Source organism: Agelaius tricolor, unplaced genomic scaffold (assembly GCF_023055355.1).
Source record: "Agelaius tricolor isolate 1412-34295 unplaced genomic scaffold, bAgeTri1.0.p SCAF_13, whole genome shotgun sequence".
Lineage (NCBI taxonomy): Eukaryota > Metazoa > Chordata > Aves > Passeriformes > Icteridae > Agelaius > Agelaius tricolor.
The window spans coordinates 3796658-3816724 of NW_027269273.1; the positions used below are offsets into that span (position 1 = coordinate 3796658).

At 51.3% G+C, this 20067-nt stretch overlaps 1 protein-coding gene across 2 annotated transcripts in view; it reads right to left on the reverse strand.

Annotated features, from left to right (window-relative positions):
- Positions 1-410: 410 nt before the first annotated feature.
- UNC5B (unc-5 netrin receptor B) overlaps positions 411-20067 on the reverse strand; it is a 62900-nt gene continuing 43243 nt past the window's right edge. Inside the window, exons 3-17 of one of the 2 annotated variants that reach the window (XM_071438463.1) lie at positions 14828-14971; positions 12752-12855; positions 12030-12210; positions 10928-11095; positions 9906-10070; positions 9178-9210; positions 8487-8681; positions 7409-7804; positions 6754-6841; positions 6501-6669; positions 5763-5996; positions 4396-4545; positions 3426-3590; positions 3150-3337; positions 411-2028 (exon numbers count right to left, since the gene is read on the reverse strand). In XM_071438463.1, coding sequence (XP_071294564.1) covers positions 1863-2028; positions 3150-3337; positions 3426-3590; positions 4396-4545; positions 5763-5996; positions 6501-6669; positions 6754-6841; positions 7409-7804; positions 8487-8681; positions 9178-9210; positions 9906-10070; positions 10928-11095; positions 12030-12210; positions 12752-12855; positions 14828-14971 — 2546 coding nt within the window. In that variant the 3' untranslated portion in view covers positions 411-1862. The remainder of the gene's footprint in view (positions 2029-3149; positions 3338-3425; positions 3591-4395; positions 4546-5762; positions 5997-6500; positions 6670-6753; positions 6842-7408; positions 7805-8486; positions 8682-9177; positions 9211-9905; positions 10071-10927; positions 11096-12029; positions 12211-12751; positions 12856-14827; positions 14972-20067) is intronic. The other variant, XM_071438464.1, reaches the window with a different exon arrangement.

Below are 20067 nucleotides of genomic sequence, written 5' to 3' on the forward strand. Positions count from 1 at the left end.
GGATAAATCCCTTCCCATGGAGCTCTCCCAGCAGCAGTTTTCCCACCCAGCACAAGGGGAAAAGATCCCTTCTCTCCCACAGCCTTGAAAACCCAGCAAGAAGTGAACCCCAGGGACCCTGAGACACAGCAGGGAGCAGCTCAAAGCTTTCCAGCAGGGCCTCAGGGGCTGCCCACAGGAATCCTGTCATGTCCCAGCAATACTGAAAGCTCCTCCTGAGCTGCCCTGTGCAGGTGATGCTCTCCAGGCTCCCTGGGTGTGCTTCTGTGCCCAGCACTTTGTGGGATGGCACAGGCACTCCAGGACACTGCAGCCCAGAGCAGGACATGCTCCTAATACTTCCACAGATGGAGAATCCACAGCCTGGCCGTGTGACCTAGTCTAATCCTGAGCTTACCACCCCCTTCCTATTTTTGTATTTTTTTTAACAGACAAATTTCTAAGATACAGCACTCAGTGAGTAACTATTTCTACCTGCAGGCAGCCTAAATTTTTTACCTTCATCAAGACACCGTATCTGTGTGAGGAACCTTGGTCCTGCCTACCACTGGATTACTTTCCACTCACCCCACAGCTTCCCCATTGCAATAAAAGCCCTGTTCCAGGGAAAAGCAGGAGCTGCAGTGAGGGGGAAAACCTGAGCACTCCTCATGTGAAAATGCCCAGCCTGGTTGGCAGCTTGGGAATACCAGAGTACCCCTCCCTGAATCCGGGCTGGAATACTGCATCAAAATCCAGGCAGGAGCGCAGGGACCTGAAGTGGAGGCAGCTTGAAGTGGCCACATCCCAGCCCACCAGCCCCTGCTCTCCCCTGACCCCTCCACACCCCCTCATCACCTCCCTCTGAGCCCCAAGCCCAGGTTTGGGGTGCTCACTGCAAAATCCTGCTGCCTTTACAACATCCCCCCCTTTAGCCTCGAGTCCAGAGGTTGGTGCAGGACTGAAATCTTTGGTTTGTACTGAACTTGTGTAAATGAAGGCGTAGCCATCCTAAAAAGCTCCCCCAAACCATGCCAGGGAAGAATTAATTAAAAATACCCAGATCTGGATGCACTCTGCCCACCCTGAACCCTAAATCCAGGGCAGCATCCCTCATCCCTCCTTGCAGGTGGAGTGGGACCCGTCATTCCCACTGCCAGGGAAAAGGGAGTTTGCAAGGACAAAAGCCTTGGGAAGGGTCTGAGCTGGCCCTGAAGCAGAGGGGTGGAGAGGCACTTCAACCTCTGGACTCCCTGGGGGTCCCAGGACATGTAAACATGCTTTTCTCCACTTGGATCACACGCTTTTCCCTACAAAAGTGTGTCCATTGAAATCTCTCTCTCTGCCACCCCGACCACAGCGATGCTCTTGCTCTCACACACCAAAAAAAAAAAATTATAAATCTTTTTTTTTCTTTTTTTTCTATTTTTTTTTTTAAAAAGGACACATCCAAAGATCTGGATAATAAATTATTTGCGTTTCCTAAGAAACTTTTTTTTTTCCTTTTTTTCTTTCCTATTTGCCTCGTTAAGCTGCCTAAAGCCTTTGACAGAAGTTAAGCCTGGATTGTATTCATCTCTTCCACGCAGAAATGCTATTAAAGGAGGAGGAAGGGAACCCAAAAAGAAGAAGGAAAAGGAAAGCCCCCATCCCAACTCGAGAAGCCCTAATTCCTCCCCGTGCCACGAGGAGGAGGAGGAGGAGGAATGCTGTGTAACACTTGGATTGCTTGTAAACGCTGAGGATGGGTCTCTAAGGCTGCCAGTGGTGCGGGAGAAGCGCCCTCCCCGCTCAGGACGGATGTGCCTCCCCCTGCCATGGGGGGAGGACCCTTCCTCAGCCCCTGTTTCGTCCTCCTGGCCCCCCAGGCGTGGGGAGCACCATCAGCAGTCCCCCTCTGTGGCCATGACCACCAGCATCTCGCTCTTGCCCATCTCCTCTAAGGCACTGGCCAGGGTGTTGAGGTCGCCGTCGTCCTGGTGCTCGGCTTCCCACAAGTCCAGGAGCACCCCCGTGGGGCTGGCTTTGGTGGCAAAGTAGTTCAGATACCTGCAAGGGAGAAGCAGAGGACAGGGTTGGGCTGCTGTGGTGCCCCTTTGGAGGTGGCAGGAGGGAGGATGCTGCACTGTCACAGACATCTTTTATGGAAAATCCTTTCCTTAGGATTTTTCCTCCTGAGAAGCTGAGAGGCCTCAGGAACAAAATGTAACCAATGGTTATCTGCTGCTGTGGAATGCAACAGGTGCATCTTTGATTAGTCTCATATAGTTGTTTCTAATTAATAGCCAGTTACAGTCCAGCTGTCTCAGACTCTCTTGAGAGACACAAGCTTTTGTTATACATTCCATTCTTTACCTTTCTCTTCAAGCCTTCTGATGAAATCCTTTCTTCTATTCTTTTAGTATAATTTTAATATAATATATATCATAAAATAATAAATCAAGCCTTCTAAGACATAGAGTCAGATTCTCGTCTCTTCCCTCTTCTTGAGACCCCTGTGAACACCACCACAATGGACCTGTTTGGAACATGAACTTGGATGGAAATGCTGTAATGTAAATGCCAAAGCCCTCCAGAGAATGTCTGCAGTTTTTAGACAAAGCTGGTATTCGTGCAAAAGCAATGGAACATTTGCTTTGGTGAAATGACCCTTTCTCCCTTTGGTCCTGGGGTGAAACCAGGTGGGAACGGCACAGCCATTGTCCCAGATAAACAAGGGCCATTCAAAGTGACAGGAGACACAGGACTGTGGCACAGATGGATGCCAGAATTGTTTGGGTTGGAAGGGACCTTCAAGATCATCTAGTTCTAACCTTCCTCCCATGGGCAGGGACACCTTCCATTATCCCAGGGTGCTCCAAGCCCTCTCCAGCCTGGATTTGAACACTTCCAGGGATGGGGCAGCTTCTCTGGGCACCTGTGCAAGGGCCTCACCACCCCCAGGGGAAGAATTTCTTCCCAATATCTCATCTAAACCTTGCCTCTTTTAAAATTTAAAATTGTGCCCAAGCATAGAGATGGATATAACTGTGCAGAGCTATGTCCCCATTTATGGATGCACCTATACAGCAGGACACAACCCCATGGATGTCTACAGCTGGCAGGGAGCACAGAGTGAAGCCTCCCAGCTGGGGGCACAGGAGGGGAAAGCAAAGCCTGGGGACACCCACCGGTCCATGGAGAGCTTCTGGGCGAGAAGTCTCCAGTCATTGCCCCTGGAGTTGGGAGCATCCAGGCTGTTGCAGATCTTCTGCCGGATGGAGAGGGGGATTTTGAAGGCGTAGGGTCCCACCTGGGTGGTGGAGGCAGTGGTGGCACCGCTGTGGTGGGAGCGGAGGGTGTCGGAGGAGCTGCCATGCTGGAAGAGGAAGGACAGGGTGAGATGTTGGTGAAACGTCCCAGCGTGTCCCCAGTGTGTCCCCAGCTGTCCCCTCCCCTCTGCTCACCTCTCCCAGCGTGACGTGGAGCTGGAAGATCTGCCCCTCCCCTTCCACCTGCCGGACACAGATCTTGCAGGTGAGCTCGGTGGAGGCCTGGCTGTACCTCTCCAGGGTGAAGGTGCAGTGCAGAGCTCGCTGGCTGCCACTCCAGATGTGGTAGAAGGGGATTTCCTGTGGGCCACCAAAGCAAGGGCTCAGCCAAGGCTCCAGCAGCTCCCACCTCCTCCAGCCACCCCGTGAGGGGTGAGGTGGGACAGCAGGATCTTGTGGGAATCCACAAAATCAGAGGGTTTTGGGAAAGCTGCAAAAGGCAGGCCTCAGAGGCAGCAGAACTGTGACTGGAGCTAAGCAGCAGCCATGAGATTGGTCAGCAGAAAAATTATATAAGAAGTAGAAAAGTAAGAACAAATAGAACAATGATTTGTCTATTGATGCTTGTCTAGAATAACTCTCTAAGCTACAGAAAAGTTTATCTAGCAAGATATTAGGAAGTTTGAAGCTTAATAATGGAGCTCTGTGCATTGTGTTTTAAGGCTTACAGGCAGGTATTGTATTTGAAATGAGCAAGGTTGTTTTAAAGAAAGATTCGTGTGCTTACAGTAGTTGGATAGAACCACTGTCAATGTGCTTTTGCTTTGTGTGATTGGTCAAAAAACTTTTAAAGTGAGTTGTAACATTAAGTTCTTGGTCTGCTGCCTGGGATGTGAGCTGGTGGCATCTTCCCATTGTCATAACCATGGAATGAGAGTGATGCTGGAAAATCAAACAGCTCAAGGCACTGCTCCAGCAGTCCTGTCCCGTTTGTGATTTGTACATGGCCAGTGAGAGACCTCACAGAGAGCATCCCACCAAAAAGAGCAGAAAACTGATCCCCTTCCTCCTCTGTCCTCTTGGGAGACAAGTCAGCACCTCCAATGCCTGGCTGAGATGGAGCTCCCAGCCTGGGAGGCCAGCTGCCCCCAGGTCAGCCCCTCACCTGGTACTTGGCCAGCAGTTTGCTCCTCCACAGCGCGTGGGGGATGTCGTGGATGGAGAGGCGCAGGTTGTGGTAGCTGTCCTTGAAGGGCAGGGGCTTGGGCTCCTCCAGCAGGTACCCTCCCAGTGTCCTCTCCAGCTCCAGCACCTCCTGTGGGCACCAGGACAGGCAGGGTGAGAGCCAGGAGAAGGGCAGGGGCTGCTCCTCTGCCCAGCTCCATGCCCAAAGCCAGGATGGAGAGGGGAGAGGAGTTGCCAAGAAGAGCCAGCATGAAGAACAGCTTTTGCCACCCCAACAGAACCTGCCAGCTCATCTCATACACCAGCCCCACCTAAAACTTGAATTTCCTAATGTGAGCATCCATAAATGATTCCTTGGAGAACACAAAGCTCCAGCACAAGGCTCAGGCACTCCTGACCTGATTCCTGCCACTCTATCTGCTTTTAACACCATCCCTTCCAAACAGCAGCAGCTTTTAGGAGAAAAAGACAAAGCCAGGAGCCACAGCCCTGCCTACATCCCCACCTAGAGGCACCACATCAATCCCAACAGGATGCACTGGACAAGTCACAGGGAACCAAAGAGCCCCAGCACTGGTGGGTCCAGGCAGCCAAAGCACCCAAATTGCAGCCTCCTGTGATGCACTCAATGTTTTCTATGCCACAAAACCTGTCACACACATCTTTTATGGAAAATCCTTTCCTTAGGATTTTTTCTCCTGAGAAGCTGAGAGGCCTCAGGAACAAAATGCAAACAATGGTTATCTGCTGCTGTGGAATGCAACAGGGGGATCTGGGATTGGCTCATTTTAGTTGTTTCTAATTAATGGCCAATCACAGCCCAGCTGGCTCAGACTCTCTGTCTGAGACACAAACCTTTGTTATCATTCTTTCTTTTTTTATTCTTAGCTAGCCTTCTGATGAAATCTTTTCTTCTATTCTTTTAGTATAGTTTTAATATAATATATATCATAAAATAATAAATCAAGCCTTCTGAAACATGGAGTCAACATTCTAGTCTCTTCCCTCATCCTCGGACCCCTGTGAACACGGTCACAAAAACCCTTCCAGGCCAGGGAGAGACATGGATCCCTGCAGGATCTATAAAAAACCTGCCCATCAGCAGCCAAACCTCTGGTGTAATGCCTGCAGGAGGGGTCCCAGCAGAGGAGCTACACAACACCCTCCCTGTTTCCTTCAGAGAGGACAAGGAAGGACAGGCAAAGCTGTAAACACCTCATTATTTCACTGTGGTCACTTTGCAGGCAGTTGCATCAGGTTGGCTGCTCCCCAGGGCTAGGCCACCCTGAGAGGCACCAGGCAGCATCCTGCTGCCAGCACAAACAGCTTTGGGAAGGGGATATTTACCTTCAGAGCATCTGGCGTGTCCTCCAAGCAGTAGACCTTGAGGCTGTACTCCAGGGAGGTGCAGACAGTGGGGGCAAAGATGGCCAGCTGGAGCCTCTTGATGGCTGACCTGGAGTAGGACTCCCCCACAAAGACATAGGTGCCAAGCTGGTCCAGCAGAATGTGGCAGGACTTGGCTTCCAGCTGGCAGTAGCAGGGAGTGTTGAGGGTCTCCTCATCCAGGGTCACAACTTCCTACAGAGATGTCACAGACAACTCTTATGAAAAATCTTTTTCTTAAGATTTTTCCTCCTGAGAAGCTGAGAGGCCTCAGGAACAAAATGTAAACATTAATTATCTGCTGCTGTGGAATGCAACAGGTAGATCTTTGATTAGCCCATGTTAGATATTTGTAATTAATAGCCAATCACAACCCAGCTGGCTCGGACACAGAGCCTGAGCCACAAACCTTTGTTATCATTCCTTCCTATTCTATTCTTAGCCAGCCTTCTGATGAAATCCTTGCTTCTATTCTTTCAGTATAGTTTTAGTGTAATATATATCATAAAATAATAACTCAAGCCTTCTGAAACATGGAGTCAGATCCTCGTCTCTTCCCTCATCCAAGAACCCCTGTGAACACCACCACACAGAGACACCAAGACTGAGGGATGTTGAGGGATGTCAGCCCATCATCCAAGGGGTTGTGCCTGTCCCCCAGGGTCTCTGCTGGCTGCAGGGCCTGGCTTGCCCCCTTACCTCCCAGTTTCCCTGGTGGGACTGTGTTTTCAGGTGGTAGATCCAGTCCGAGGAGCCGACGTCGGCGCAGTGGGGAATGGTCAGGACAACGGGGCGGCACAGGAGCAGGCCCGTGGGCCCACAGGTCACTGCAGGGCTCAGCACGGTCTGTGTGCCCTCAGAGGGCAGCCTGGGGAGGGACAGGGGACACAGGTTGGACAGGGAACTCCCTGGTGGCCAGCGAGGAGGGTGGGTGGCCAGAGGGGTGACTTACAGGGCAGTCTCAGCCTTGTTGAGCACCAGGTACATCTCGTAGAACTTCCCCTGGGGGATGGCCCCGTGGGGCACCAGCAGGCTCACCCCTGGAATGACACACACAGGGCTCAGTCACGGGGAATGAGGGAGAAACCACCCTCCACCCCAGCCAGAGAGCACAAGGAGAGCAGGGAGCCAGGGCAGCACAGAGAGGAACACCTCCAGGTCACAGAATCATGGAATGCTTTGGCTTGGAAGGGACCTTAAAGATCACCCGTTTCCACCCCCCTGCCTTGGGCAGGGACACCTTCCACTATGCCAGGCTGCTCCAAGCCTTGTCCATCTTGGCCTTTCACACTTCTGGGGATCCAGGGGCAGCCACGGCTTCTCTGGGCTGTCCCATGCTTGCAGGGATGAGCCAGGCCAAAGCTTTTTCTTCACTAGGAAGGAAAATCCTAATCTTTGTGGTTTTTTTGCAAGGTGCTAGCCCTTGGATCAATGGCAGAGAAAGACCAAGGCAAGCCCAAGGAGGCTGTAACCTCCAGCCTGAGATGCCTGGCTTGGGAATGGCTTTCTGCCTTCCTTCCCTGAGCCACGTTTGGGACAGCAAAGGGCTGCTCAAGCAGGGACAAGATGATGGTCCAGCAGCCACACAATCCCAGCCAGCAGCTTACCTGTGCCTGGCACGGTGAGCCTTCCCCCCAGGTAGCCAAATGTGCCACTGGCACTGTAGCCATGCTCCCGGGGCAGGCTGAGGAGGTGCTGGGAGCCCAGGCCTTTGCTCCTCACGTTGGCAAAGTGGCCATCCCTGGCCATGTCCCCCGGGTAGGTGCCGGTGGCAGGGACCCCTCCCAGCAGGTCAGTGTCATCGTGCAGCCCTGGCGAGGAGGAGGAGGCGGTGGAGGAGTTGTAGACCTTGATCTTGAGGCTGGGCAGGGGGTCCAGCAGGGGGGAGTTGGTCATGGGGATCTTGTCAGAGGAGTCCTGCAGGGCGTACATGGGGCCGCGGTACACGCCCGCGCTGGCCGTCAGGTCCGGCTGCATGGACGGGTGCAGCAGCTGAGGGTTGTCTGCAGGAGCACCAAACACATGTGGAGGATGAGGACAGAGGTGGAAACAAGGACTTGGAGAAGTACTGCTTGAGTGGGAGACATCCCAGAATGGTTTGGCTTGGATGGGACCTTCTCATCTCATTCCAAACCCCTGCCATGGGGCACCAGAGCAAGCTGGTGCAGCAGCTGAGGGTTGTCTGCAGGGGCAGCAAACACACGTGGGGGATGAGGACAGCAGTGGAAACAAGGGTGTGGAGAAGTACTGCTTGAGTGGGAGACATCCCAGAATAATTTGGGTTGGATGGGACCTCCAAAACCATCTCATTCCAAACCCTTGCCATGGGGCACCAGAGCAAGCTGGTGCAGCAGCTGAGGGTGGTCTGCAGGGGCAGCAAACACAGGTGGGATGAAGACAGCAGTGGAAAGGGCATGGAAATGTATTGCTTGAATGGGAGACATCCCAGAATGGTTTGGCTTGGATGGGACCTTCAAAACCATCTCATTCCAAAACTCTGCCATGGGGCACCAGACCAAGCTGCCCTGATTCCCACCATCAACACCTGACCACTTCCACTGCAGCCTTCAAAAATCAGTATATTCCCTCAGGAAAAAGGGACTGGGAGCCCAGTGAGGATCCACTCTCTCCTGTGACTTTGTTTCTGCTAGCCCTAGGGCTGGTGAGGACCTCCATGGCTCTTACCATGCCGAGATGTCTTGAAGTTGACGGGGTGGAAGCCTCCGGTCAGCGCGGCCGAGGAGTCGGTGATGTCCGTGTCGAAATCGCGGCGTCTCCTCCGGTACACCACCACCCCCACGGCCATGAGGATCACGATGAAGACAAAAATGGCCACCACCAGCCCGGCGTACAGGGCCACATCGCCCGTGGCCTCCAGCACTGAGGGGGATTAAAGACAAGGAGGTGAAAAAAGGGACAGCAGAAAAGCGCGTCAGGACCCACCATCGCTCCCCAGTCCCACCACTGACTCAGGCATGGGTGGAAGGACGTGCCCTGGGCCTGCTGGAAAGGCTGGCAAGAGGATGGAAAGTGTTTTCTAAGAGTAGGAAGTCAAGAGCAATGCCAGAGAATGAGATGGAGGTGAAGCCCTCAGACCTTTGGAGGACACCTGGCTACAGCTTGTGCAAACTTCATCTGAGCACCAAGGGTCCCAGAAACTCTGGGTTTGTGCAGCTCAGGTTCATGAAGCTGTGAGCAACCCTCAGATCCTAACAGAGACAACCCTGAGGAGCCCACAGGAGTTTTGGAGTGGGCTTGAGTTGTTCCATCTTCCCACCCTGTCCTCGCCCAGCTGCCAGGGAATCCCTGCTATGGATTAAATAGAACAAAAGCACAGGAACAAACAAAAAAGAATGGCCATGAAATGAGCACTTACGGTGGCTTTTGGGCTCGTTTAGAATTCTTTTATCTGTTAGGAAAAACAAAGTTAGAAAAGAAAAAGGTGAAGGTGATGATGGGGATGAGATGAAACAGAAAGTGGGAGGTAAGCCAGCCCAGGGTGGGGGGTGTGGGAGATCAACATCATTCCCTGGGGCATTCCAAAACCCACATAGAAGCATGGTGACAAGGACATCCCCCTGCCCAGGCAGTAAAGGGGACAGTGGTGTCACACAGCAGCAGGTGGCAGCATTGGCTGCCTGCAGCATGCCCACTCACAGGTAGCAGCATCATTACCATCATTATAGATTTATTTCTCAAAAACCACCTCCAGAACTCCCAGCTGTGAGCCAGGGGAACTGTTTTCATGGTGTGGCTGAGAAACCCCTCCTGTTTCCCAGCCTACCCACAACCAGCTTTATTCCAGCAGAGACCCCACACCTACAGGGCTGGGACAGGGGCCTCAATGCCAGCAGCACATTTAGATCCCCCAAACTCCCTAGTATCTCTTCCTCCAAGTAAGAAATAACTCTGGAAGGGACAAATCTGCTTAAAAACACCTTTTTAAAGGTGTTTTCAGTTACCACTTAAAACTCAGGCGGCAACGGCTGCTCCATCAGCTTGGAGGCACAGCCAACAAAGCGTGGCCAATGTCAGAGTGCCACAGCCAGAGTGGCATCTCTGTGGCACGTCCCCATGGCCGTGGGGACCCTCCTGGGTACTCACTGTGCAGGCAGAGGCCGTCAGTGCAGTTTTTGGAGTCCAGCAGCACCCCGCTGCAGTCCTTGCCGCCGTTGCGGGGCGCGGGGGCCGCGCACTCGCGGCTGCGCCAGTGGGTGCACTCGGTGCTGCACGCTGACCACTTGCTCCACTCTGTCCAGGCACCATCCACTGCAGGCACAGACACAGCAGGGTCAGCAAAACCTTCCCACTTTAGGGAGTGTTATCCCAATGCTCCTAAAGACCAGCTTGTGTCAACCCCCTGCCATTTGGCAGTGGCACCTTCCACTATCCCAGGGTGCTCCAAGCCCCGTTCAACCACTGACCACTTGCTCCACTCTGTCCACATGACGTCCACTGCAGGCACCAGACACCGTGGGGTCAGTAAAACCTTCCCAATTTGGGGAGTGTTATCCCAGTGCTCCTAAAGAGCAGCTTGTTTCAACCCCCTGCCATGGGCAAAGACACCTTCCACTATCCCAGGCTGCTCCAAGCCCCATTGAACCACTGACCACTTGCTCCATTCCACCCACATGCCGTCCACTGCAGGGTCAGTAAAACCTTCCCACTTTGGCAAGTGTTATCCCAGTGTTCCTTAAGAGCAGCTTGTTCCAACCCCCTGCCATGGGCAGGGACACCTTCCACTATCCCAGGCTGCTCCAAGCCCCATCCAACCTGGCCTTGGGCACTGCCAGGGATCCAGCGGAAGCCACAGCTGCTCTGGGCACCCTGTGCCAGGGCCTCCCCACCCTCACAGGGAAGAATTTCTTCCCAATATCCCATCTAATCCTGCCCTGTGAAGCCATTCTGAATCCTGTCTGTGTGAAGCCATCTTCTGTTCTGCTGCCACTCCAGGCCCCTGTAAATAAACTCTCTCCATGTTCCTTGTAGGCTCCCTTGAGGTACTGGAAGGTTGCAATGAGGTCACCTCAGAGCCCTCTCTGGTCCAGGCTGAACAATCCCAACAATCCCAACCACAGCCTAGGGCACAGGCAGTGTGGGCATGGCAGTCTCTGAGCCCTGCTCACCTGGGCAGAGGGTGGTGCAGGTGATTTTCTGGAAGGGCTGCCCGTCGCAGAAGGAGCCGCCGTTGAGGGGCGCGGGGTTGGTGCAGGTCCGCGTGCGCTTCTGCCAGCCCCGGCCACAGCGGTTGTTGCACGGAGACCACTCGGACCAGGTGGACCAGCCACCATTCACTGCAGAGGAGAGGGGCAGAATCAAATCTGGAGCCCAATCCATCAGCTAAGCCTCGGGCTGGAGCTAAGCCTCAAGTTCTTACACCTTCTGTGACGCCCTGTTACAGCTCAGCCTCGTTAACAGCAAACCACAAAACTCCCTCTTGTGTCACCACCCGGTGCCCGAGATGCTCAAGACTGCTTTGGTCCTTTTTCCACTTGGCAAATATTTTTTGTGTCTGGCCCTGAGGAGATCTTTGATTTCATAGCAAAGTGCAGCCAAATACAGCTTTCCAGCTGCTTTGAGAGTCAGAGCAATCTATATGGATCCAACCTCCATCCACTCTCCTACCTATCACAGACAACTTTTATGAAAAATCCTTTCCTTAGGATTTTTCCTCCTGAGAAGCTGAGAGGCCTCAAGAACAAAATGTAAACATTAATAATCTACTGCTGTGGAATGCAACAGGTAGATCTTTGATTGGCCCATGTTGGATGTTTGTAATTAATAGCCAATCACAGCCCAGCTGGCTCGGACACAGAGCCTGAGCCACAAACCTTTGTTATCATTCCTTCCTATTCTATTCTTAGCCAGCCTTCTGATGAAATCCTTGCTTCTATTATTTTAGTATAGTTTTAATGTAATATATACTATAAAATAATAAATCAAGCCTTCTGAAACATAGAGTCAGATCCTCATCTCTTCCCTCAACCTGAGACCCCTGTGAACACGGTCACACCCACCCAGTTGAGAATGCTTGGAAACACCTCCACCCCTCCACCTCAAACCTCTCCTTACTGCCTTAGAAGCCACTAGAGGCTCCTGTTCTGCAGGTATTGGTTATATCACCTAACACCATGCACTAATTGACTCCTACCACTCCCAGGAAATGCCCATAATGCCCCTTGGCTTGGGGACACAGCCAGCACCACAGGTCCCCTTGCGGGCCGGTACCGTAGACGATGACAGCGGCCGTGGTGCTCCGGCGCTTGGCCACGATGTTCTTGGCCATGCAGGTGTAGTTGGCAGTGTCCAGCAGCCGGGCCTGCTTGATGATCAGGTTGTGATCAATGGTGATCAGGAAATTGGTGTCTTGGCTGGGATCAATGACGTCCTCGTTCCTCAGCCACTCCACCTGGCACGAAAGGAAAGGATGGGGATTAAGCCATCACCAAGACCAAAGATGTCCTCAGCACTTTAACCACTGAGTGGACAACCCTGCCTCTGACTGGATTTATTTCTCCTGAAAAACGGGGCCAAACTAGGCCTGACTGGGGCATGCTACTGGTGATTTGGCCAAGGATGAGACACTGTGGCTCCCTCCAACACACAGCTAGCTCCCAGCGGCTGATGGAGCTGCGGGCAAGGAAAGCTCCACTACCATGGTAGGAAAACCAATCCAAACTGATCTTCCCAGCCCTCAGCTCCCACTGGTGACTGCTCCCATCCAGACAACTCCCTGGGTGCCTCCTTGTCAGATCTTCCCTCTGAGGCACCTCAGGAAGCGTGGGAGAGGGTGCTGCCCAAAATAAACCATTCTGCTGAATGAGAGCTGACAGGAGATGGGATGGGATGGGATGGGATGGGATGGGATGGGATGGGATGGGATGGGATGGGATGGGATGGGATGGGATGGGATGGGATACCCCACATGTATTCCTTCAGGAGCCACTCACCTCAGCCTGTGGGACCCCCTCAGGTGGGCGGCACTGCAGCAGCACCTCATGCTCCAGTGGCACCTCCTTGCCCAGAGGCTCCTGATCAAAGTTCTTCCGTAGGTCTGAGAGGGGAAGGAGAAGCCAGGGGTTAGCAGCCTGCAGCAGGAACAGGGCAGCCTCCAAAACTTTGGTGAGCACCTCAGCACCAAGCACACGCTGCTACAACTAGCCCCAGCACCCCACAGTAAGGGGAGGGGTTAGATGCAACTGCCAACCCCCCTAGAACAAAACACAGCCCTAAAAATAAAACAAATTCTACCATAGTCGACTTCCTCGTGTCAGGAAGTCCCTCTGGCATAGACAGCCAGGGCAAAACGTGCCCAGGGAGGAAGGAGCTGAAGGACCATGTTTTCCAGGATGGATTTGGGGCAGCACATGGTGGATGATACACTTCCTCCTTCATGTGCATGAAAGCTTATACCCCATCCTGTGTTTTCTTTTTGGGGCTAAGCTCAGCTTATCCACTATTTCTTCATCCCTCCCAGCAGAGCCCCTCAGGATGTGGGGGACACAGCAGTGTCCTGCTCCAGAGCCTGAGAAGGAGCAGGAGCATCACTAGATGGTGCTGCAATCCCCTGCTACAGCTCCCAGACCTCTCTCTCCATGTGGCTCCTGAACCCTCTACTTCAAAAAACAAGAGGGAAGCGTTCAAGGCCAGACTCGAGGGGGTTTGGAGCAAGCTGGTCTAGAGGAGGGTGTCCCTCCCTATGGGATGGGGTTAAAATGAGGTCAGTTTTAAGCTCCCTTCCAACCCAAAACTTTCTGTGATTCTATGGTTCTGTTAGTCTCTGGTTTTCCCAGCATAACCCTTCAGCAGCACAGCTGATCTGTTTTGGGTAACATGTTGAATTATTACCCCTCTAATAGCCAAATCCATTTGGGACCAGGCAAGCCTGGCTGTCCCCCCATAGCTCTGCCATCTCATCTGCTAATTGAGCAAATTCAGGCGTGCCCAGCCTGACTAACTGGCTCTTTGATCAGGCTGACACCCCCAGGAGCAGCTCAGGGCAGTGACATGTGACAGCAGGGACTGGGAGGACACGGAGTCGCTGAGCATGCAAGGTGCCATCCGTTGGGTTATTAAGGATAATAAACGTTGGGTTATTAAGGATAATAAAACCCTGGGAAGCGCTGAGCACGCTGCTGGGCACTGCAGTGTTAACCCTGCTTGTGCCACCACCCTGGCCAGTGGGCATGGTGACCCTCACAAAGCTACAGCTGGGGTGGGGACAGAAAGTCAGGGTCATCCTGCAGGGATGGGTCATCCTAAACTCATCAGAAAGTGGAGAAGGACATTTGGACCTGGCAAATGTGCCAGCTAGTGCCACTGCCTCACAGGTGGGGATGGTGACTCTCAGAAACAAAGCTACAGCTGGGGTGGGGACAGAAAACCAGGGTCATCCTAAACTCATCAGAAAGTGGAGAAGGGCATTTGGACCTGGCAAATGTGCCAGCTAGTGCCACCGCCCTGCAGGGAGGGATGGTGACTCTCACAAACAAAGCTACAGCTGGGGTGGGGTGAGAAAACCGGGGTCATCCTGCAGGGATGGGTCATCCCAAACTCATCAGAAAGTGGAGAAGGACATTTGGAAAAGGGAGTGATGCCTTGTAAGGCTGACCTAGAATAGAGGCCAGACAGAGTTAAAGAATAAAGCAGGGATTTATTAACAGGCCTCCATGGATCCACCTTGGGCTGCACCCAAGACGAACCAAAATGGCCACAAAATGCACGGGGGTGACTTTTGTAAGTTCTGCTCCATTTGCCTATTAGAGTTAATTGTCCAATTACATCTTTAGCCCATGCAGTCCCATCCTCTCTTGTTTTTCTCTCTCCAACCCACGTTGTTTGTGCTCTTGGGCCTGAGATTTGGCTCACTTGTCCTTGGTCCCCAGCTAGAGCAGGAATTGTTTTATCTCCCTGCTCTGTGCAGAGAGCTCACCATCCCCTCACAAGCAGCCCAGAATTACACACTGAAGCAGCACAGAAGGTGAGGAACACCGAAGCCCAGCCCTGAGGCCTGGGGCAGCACTTACAGGCGATGCGGACGTAGGCCCGGCGGCTCTTGGTGGTGCCGGCCGAGCTCCAGGCCACGCACTGGCACCAGTAATCCTCCAGGCCAAAGAGCTCCTCCACCTGCTGCCGGGACACCTCGATCTGCACCTCCCGCACCAGCAGCCCTGCAGGGACACACAGGCATCCAGGAGCGGGGAAACTGAGGCAGCACCCCACAGTAATCCCTCCATCCCTAAAGATGACAGTCGCTTGTAGCTGTTCTAATAAATCTCTTCCCAACGGAGCCGTTGGAGGATTGAGCAGACAAAAAAATTTGTGAGTGCCCCATTGTTTCCCAAAGGGGTTTCCAAAAATAAGCCTTTTCAGATTGGCCAGTGGCTCCTTGTACCATAATATAATCCTTTCCTCTCAGGAGTTTGCTGTTTATTGCAGCCCTGAGATATGTGAAAAGTCTCTGTTTCGGCCCACATGTTCAAAGAACTCCGAGTTCTTCAGTTTTTGGTCTCAGAGTTGTTTATTATATCTTATCTATAAAAATTTTTCTCCTGTCCAGCCGAGGTCTGCTCAGCAGGACAGACAGAGGCACTCTGACTGGTCCCTGGGGCAGTGTTATCTCTTTATACTATAAACTATGTATAACATGTTTCCAATTACTTTCCAATACCTATCACCTATGTTACACTTCTATTCTAAACCAATCCCAAAGTCCCAACATCACAGCAGAAGATAGAGGTGGAGAAGAAGAAGAAGAAAGGGTGGACACACCCAAGTCCCTCCATCTTGTCCCCAAAACCCCTATTTTAAAAATCCCAAAATCTACCTTTTCACCTAGTGATAACTTTATTATTACACTACGTAAATTTCTGTGGCTTTCAGGTCTTCATCTAAGCTTGGTAATTTGCTCCACAGGTCATAATCAAACCCACAGGTGTTCTGGGCTGTGTGCCAGGGTCTCTGAGACCCCTGACAGGGGTCCCAGCAACTCTGGACACCCAGAGGGATGTACTGAGTTCTGACACTTTCCCACAGGCACCAGGGTTTTATTCAATACTGAGTATGTTGGTCCTGTACCAACTAAAAATTTTACCCTCTTTCCTTCCTCCCCCAGCCTCATTGTTATAACCAGGGGATCCTCTGGGGTAGGATCTCCTGGTCCCCTTCAATCCTCTTTGACACCATCCTTCTTCCCTTGTCCCTCCTCCATTTGACACATTCATTTTTCCAGTGCCCAAATTCTACACAATGCACATTGATCTTTGCCCAGTCAGGATGGACCTCCCTGGTTTCACCAACTTTGTCTTCCTCCTCCTTTCTCTGCCCTTACTACTGCCATAAATTTCTTCATATTCTGCTTATATGCTCCCTCCCTATTACTATTTACTCTCCATGTCTCATCTACTAATTTTTCTAGGTTTCTTACATCAGGCCCTTTAAATTTCTCAAGTTTGCACCTAACATCCACTGTTGATTGACCCAAAAATGAATGTACTAGTTGTTGAATTCCCACATTTTGTCTAGGATCCAGAGTTTTACAGCGGCACATCGCGTCTCTCAATCATGTGCAAAGCTGGAGGACAGAGGCTTGGAGGCTTCTCCTCTGGGCTTGGCACCTCACAAACCAGGGAGACTTCCCTCTGAAGGATGGTTTGGGATGAAGCCAGGGCTATGGATCACGTGGAAGTGCCTCATTTTTCCCCCCTGTCCAGTTGAGCAGGAGCAGAATCTCTTCAGCATTTCTCAGGACATCACCCTCCTCCACCAGCTCCCTCCCACATCTTCCCAATATTCCAACATCCAAGCACCCCTTCCCACCCACCAGGGTTTGAAGGATGCTTTGTTGTGGGGAGAAACCTCCCCTGTCTGTGCCAAATACAAATATAGCAAGACAAATACAAATATAACAAGACAAATATAAATATAACAAGACAAATAAAACCTTAAAGAAATCAGCCTGGCCATGGCAGGGGGCCATGACAAAGGTGACACCACCACAACCAGGACATGTTCCCCTACACTGCAGGAGTACAAATGATCATCACCAAGGGCAGGAGGGACTTGGGCTTTATTTTCCTTATTTTAAGCAATACCTGCCCATATTTTTTTTTTCAGTTTCTATTTTAAAAAGGCCTCAATTTCACAGTGATAGAGAGCCGCACGCTCCCCAGCTGTAATTTTGTTACAGCTCGCTCCCAGTGCTGTGAGGAGCAATTACTGTCTCCCTGCCACCTTCCTGCAGAAGAGCTGACAAGGAAATACAATTTATTTTGTCACTATTCAGGAGGAACAAAAAAAAAAAAAAAAAAAAAAAAAAAAAGAAAGAACCACAACAAGAAAACCCCAAAAGCAAAGGTTTTGGGGCCAAGCAGTTTTGGGATTTTAAAAGGATTCAGAATGCAGATATGGCTGCAATCCATCTTGGGAAGCTCTGGTGGAATGAGCACCCTGGAAAAGTGGGAAGCATCCTGCAAATGCCCAACCTCTGTTCCCAAAATTGAAGACAGAGCTTGTGGCACACAGGAGTCACTTCCTAAGGGCTTCCAGGCACCCAAACAGAGCTGCCCTCCCCGCCCTCCTCAGCCAGCTGAATTATCCTCTCTGACTTGGCCTATTTTTGCTTTCTTCCGCATGAAATGTTTTGGATCAGACGCAGTCAGAGCATTACTGAGCTAGGCTCATTCAAGACACGTCATCTTAAAAGTTCCTTTTTTTTTTTTTCTCCCTTCTTCTTCTTAAAGGTCCCTTTTTCCAAGCTTTTAGGCAAGGACAGTTAAAAACTAACCATGTTAACCCGTGCCTTTGTGCCCAGCTCTCCCCTGTGCTCTTTCCAGCAGCTTTCCCCAACAATGTCAGGCGCTGCAAATGCAGATTTTTTACCACCTTAAACCACTTTGGTTCCAGCTCCCTTTTCCTTAGGGAGGCTGCCAGGCAGAGATGCCCACACCAGCAGTTTTTAACATGCACCACATCACCTGCAGGCACTGCTGGTTCACTCCCTGATAGCAGCAATGCCATCTTTGAAGCCTGGATGAAGGAGGTGTGTGCTGCTTCCTCCCCACATTGCAGGCACACAGCGGGCTGGAATCTGAGAGGGAGATGCTGGACCAAAGCAAGTGAATTCCCACAGCAACAGATGGATGCCTCATCTCTGGGAGTGCTCCAGGCCAGGCTGGATGGAGATTGGAACCATCTGGGCTAGTGGAGAATGTCCTTGCCCATGGCAGGGGGTTGGACTAGATCATCTTTAAGGTCTCTTACAACCCAAACCATTCCACGAGTCTATGAAATAAAGTTATTTCTTTCCACTCTGCACATCACTAAGGCATCCTACAGGATGCTCCAGAGAAATGAGCCCTAACAACCACCTGTTGGATAAACAATCTCCAAACACATTCCACATGTGAGCACAACACAGGAGAAGCAAACAAGAATTTGTTTTCCTTTTCTCTGAGGCTTCTCAGCTTCTCAGGAGAAAATCCTGGGCCAAGGGATTTTTTCAGAAAGTATGACTGCGACACTGTGGGAAACTTAGAGGAAAAGACAATTAGACAAATTAACAAGGGGAGATTCCACCCAGGGCTGAATCACACTGCTCAGATGTTGCCACCAGAGCTGGGAGTGCCTGGTGGTGAGTGGTGGAAAGCTGGGAGGGTGACAGGGCAGCTCCATTGCTCCCTCCTTGTCCTGGTTTTGTGATCTTCCCCTAAGCATCCTCCAGTGCCACGTGTGGGGCACGCAGACCTTTGGCTGCACCCAGTGTGACCAGATGTTATAAATAAATTAAAAACCCCTTGGCAAAGGCTGCTCGGTCACTGACCAGCACTGACTCTGCCTCACAGTGGTGAGGGTTTCAAATCTGGCCTCTGCAAGAGCTGGGAGGTGGAGATGTACCCAGAAAGAGAGAAACAGTGTCCCCTGGTCCTGTCAGGCTCCAGAGAAGCAAAGGGACAGCCTGCCTGGGCATCTCTGTTTTATCTCTAGAAGAAAAACACCCCATGAATGGATAAAGCAGCTTTAGGAGGAAAGGCTCAAAAAGCTGCAGGGGAAAGGAAAGAAAGGATCTTCCCTTTCCAGAGTAAGCTCAGGAATGCACCTGAGCACAGACTGGCTCATGGCTACTACAGGGTGGAGAGCAAGAGATACCAGGGAAGGGCGAGGGTGGGAGAAATCACAGGGGCAAGAGGAGATTCTGTCAAAATACCGGTGGCTCCTCCAGGCTGGTGAAGTCTCTCCTCTAAGCCCAGCCTGCCTTCCAAGGCCAGCACCACTGCAGTTCAAAAGCCTGCCTTGATTTAAAGCCCTCAGGATGCCACATGTGCAGGGATTAGCAGAGGGCAGATCTTACAGGGGAAATGTGACTGTTTTCCTCCACCCCTGAGCAGCCCCAGGTACCAAAACTGGTGCAGAAAAGGTGGGTGCCAAGCTGAAGCATCCCAATTGTAGCAAATCTGCTTGATTACATGATATATCCAACCCCACATATCTTGTTCTCATGCCAAGATGTTTCAAGGCATGGCCCGAGCAGCTCTGCAGAGCCCAACCCCATGGAGTAAGACTCCCCCCTAAAATGCCTAAACCACCTTCTCACCCCTTTCCAGGCAGCCAGAGGCTGATTTATCCTCTGAGGCAGAAAAGAGCTCATTTGCCATCAACAGGCATTTCAAATCCTACCTGCAATTGCTCTCATTACCCATTAAACACTTAATCCCTCTGCGAACCTGCATAAGCTGCCAGCCTTTGCCACCCCTCCTGGCAATGACTCCTACATGTTGATTAGGTATTTTGTAGAAAAGCAGTCCCTTTTTTTTTTTTTTTTTTCTTTTTAATCAGATTTAAACATGCTGCCTTCAAAATCCCTTGTAAGAACCCCAAGTCCTGCACAAGGGTAGGAGTAAAATCAGGCAGGGTGACTTCCCCAAGCCTGATTGTGGAAGGGGTGTGGTAGTAGGTTCCCAATCAGGTAATGATTAGTATTGACTTTATTATCCAGAAGGCATAAAAAGACACTTTATTATTAGAAATCTACAGTTCTTATAGGAACAATGGTGGATCTAAGACCTGATTGGTCTTAAAGTCAAAACCTCTCATGTCACTGTCATATTTTCTGAAAAATTCTTTTGCCAGGATTTCTTCTCCTAGGAAGCTGAGAAGCCTCAGAGGAAAAGGAAAACAATATTATCTGATTGCTTCTCCTGTGTTTTGCTGCTTTGGAGTGGGGTTTGGAGATTGTTTATCCAACATGAGAATTGTTTTTACTTCATGA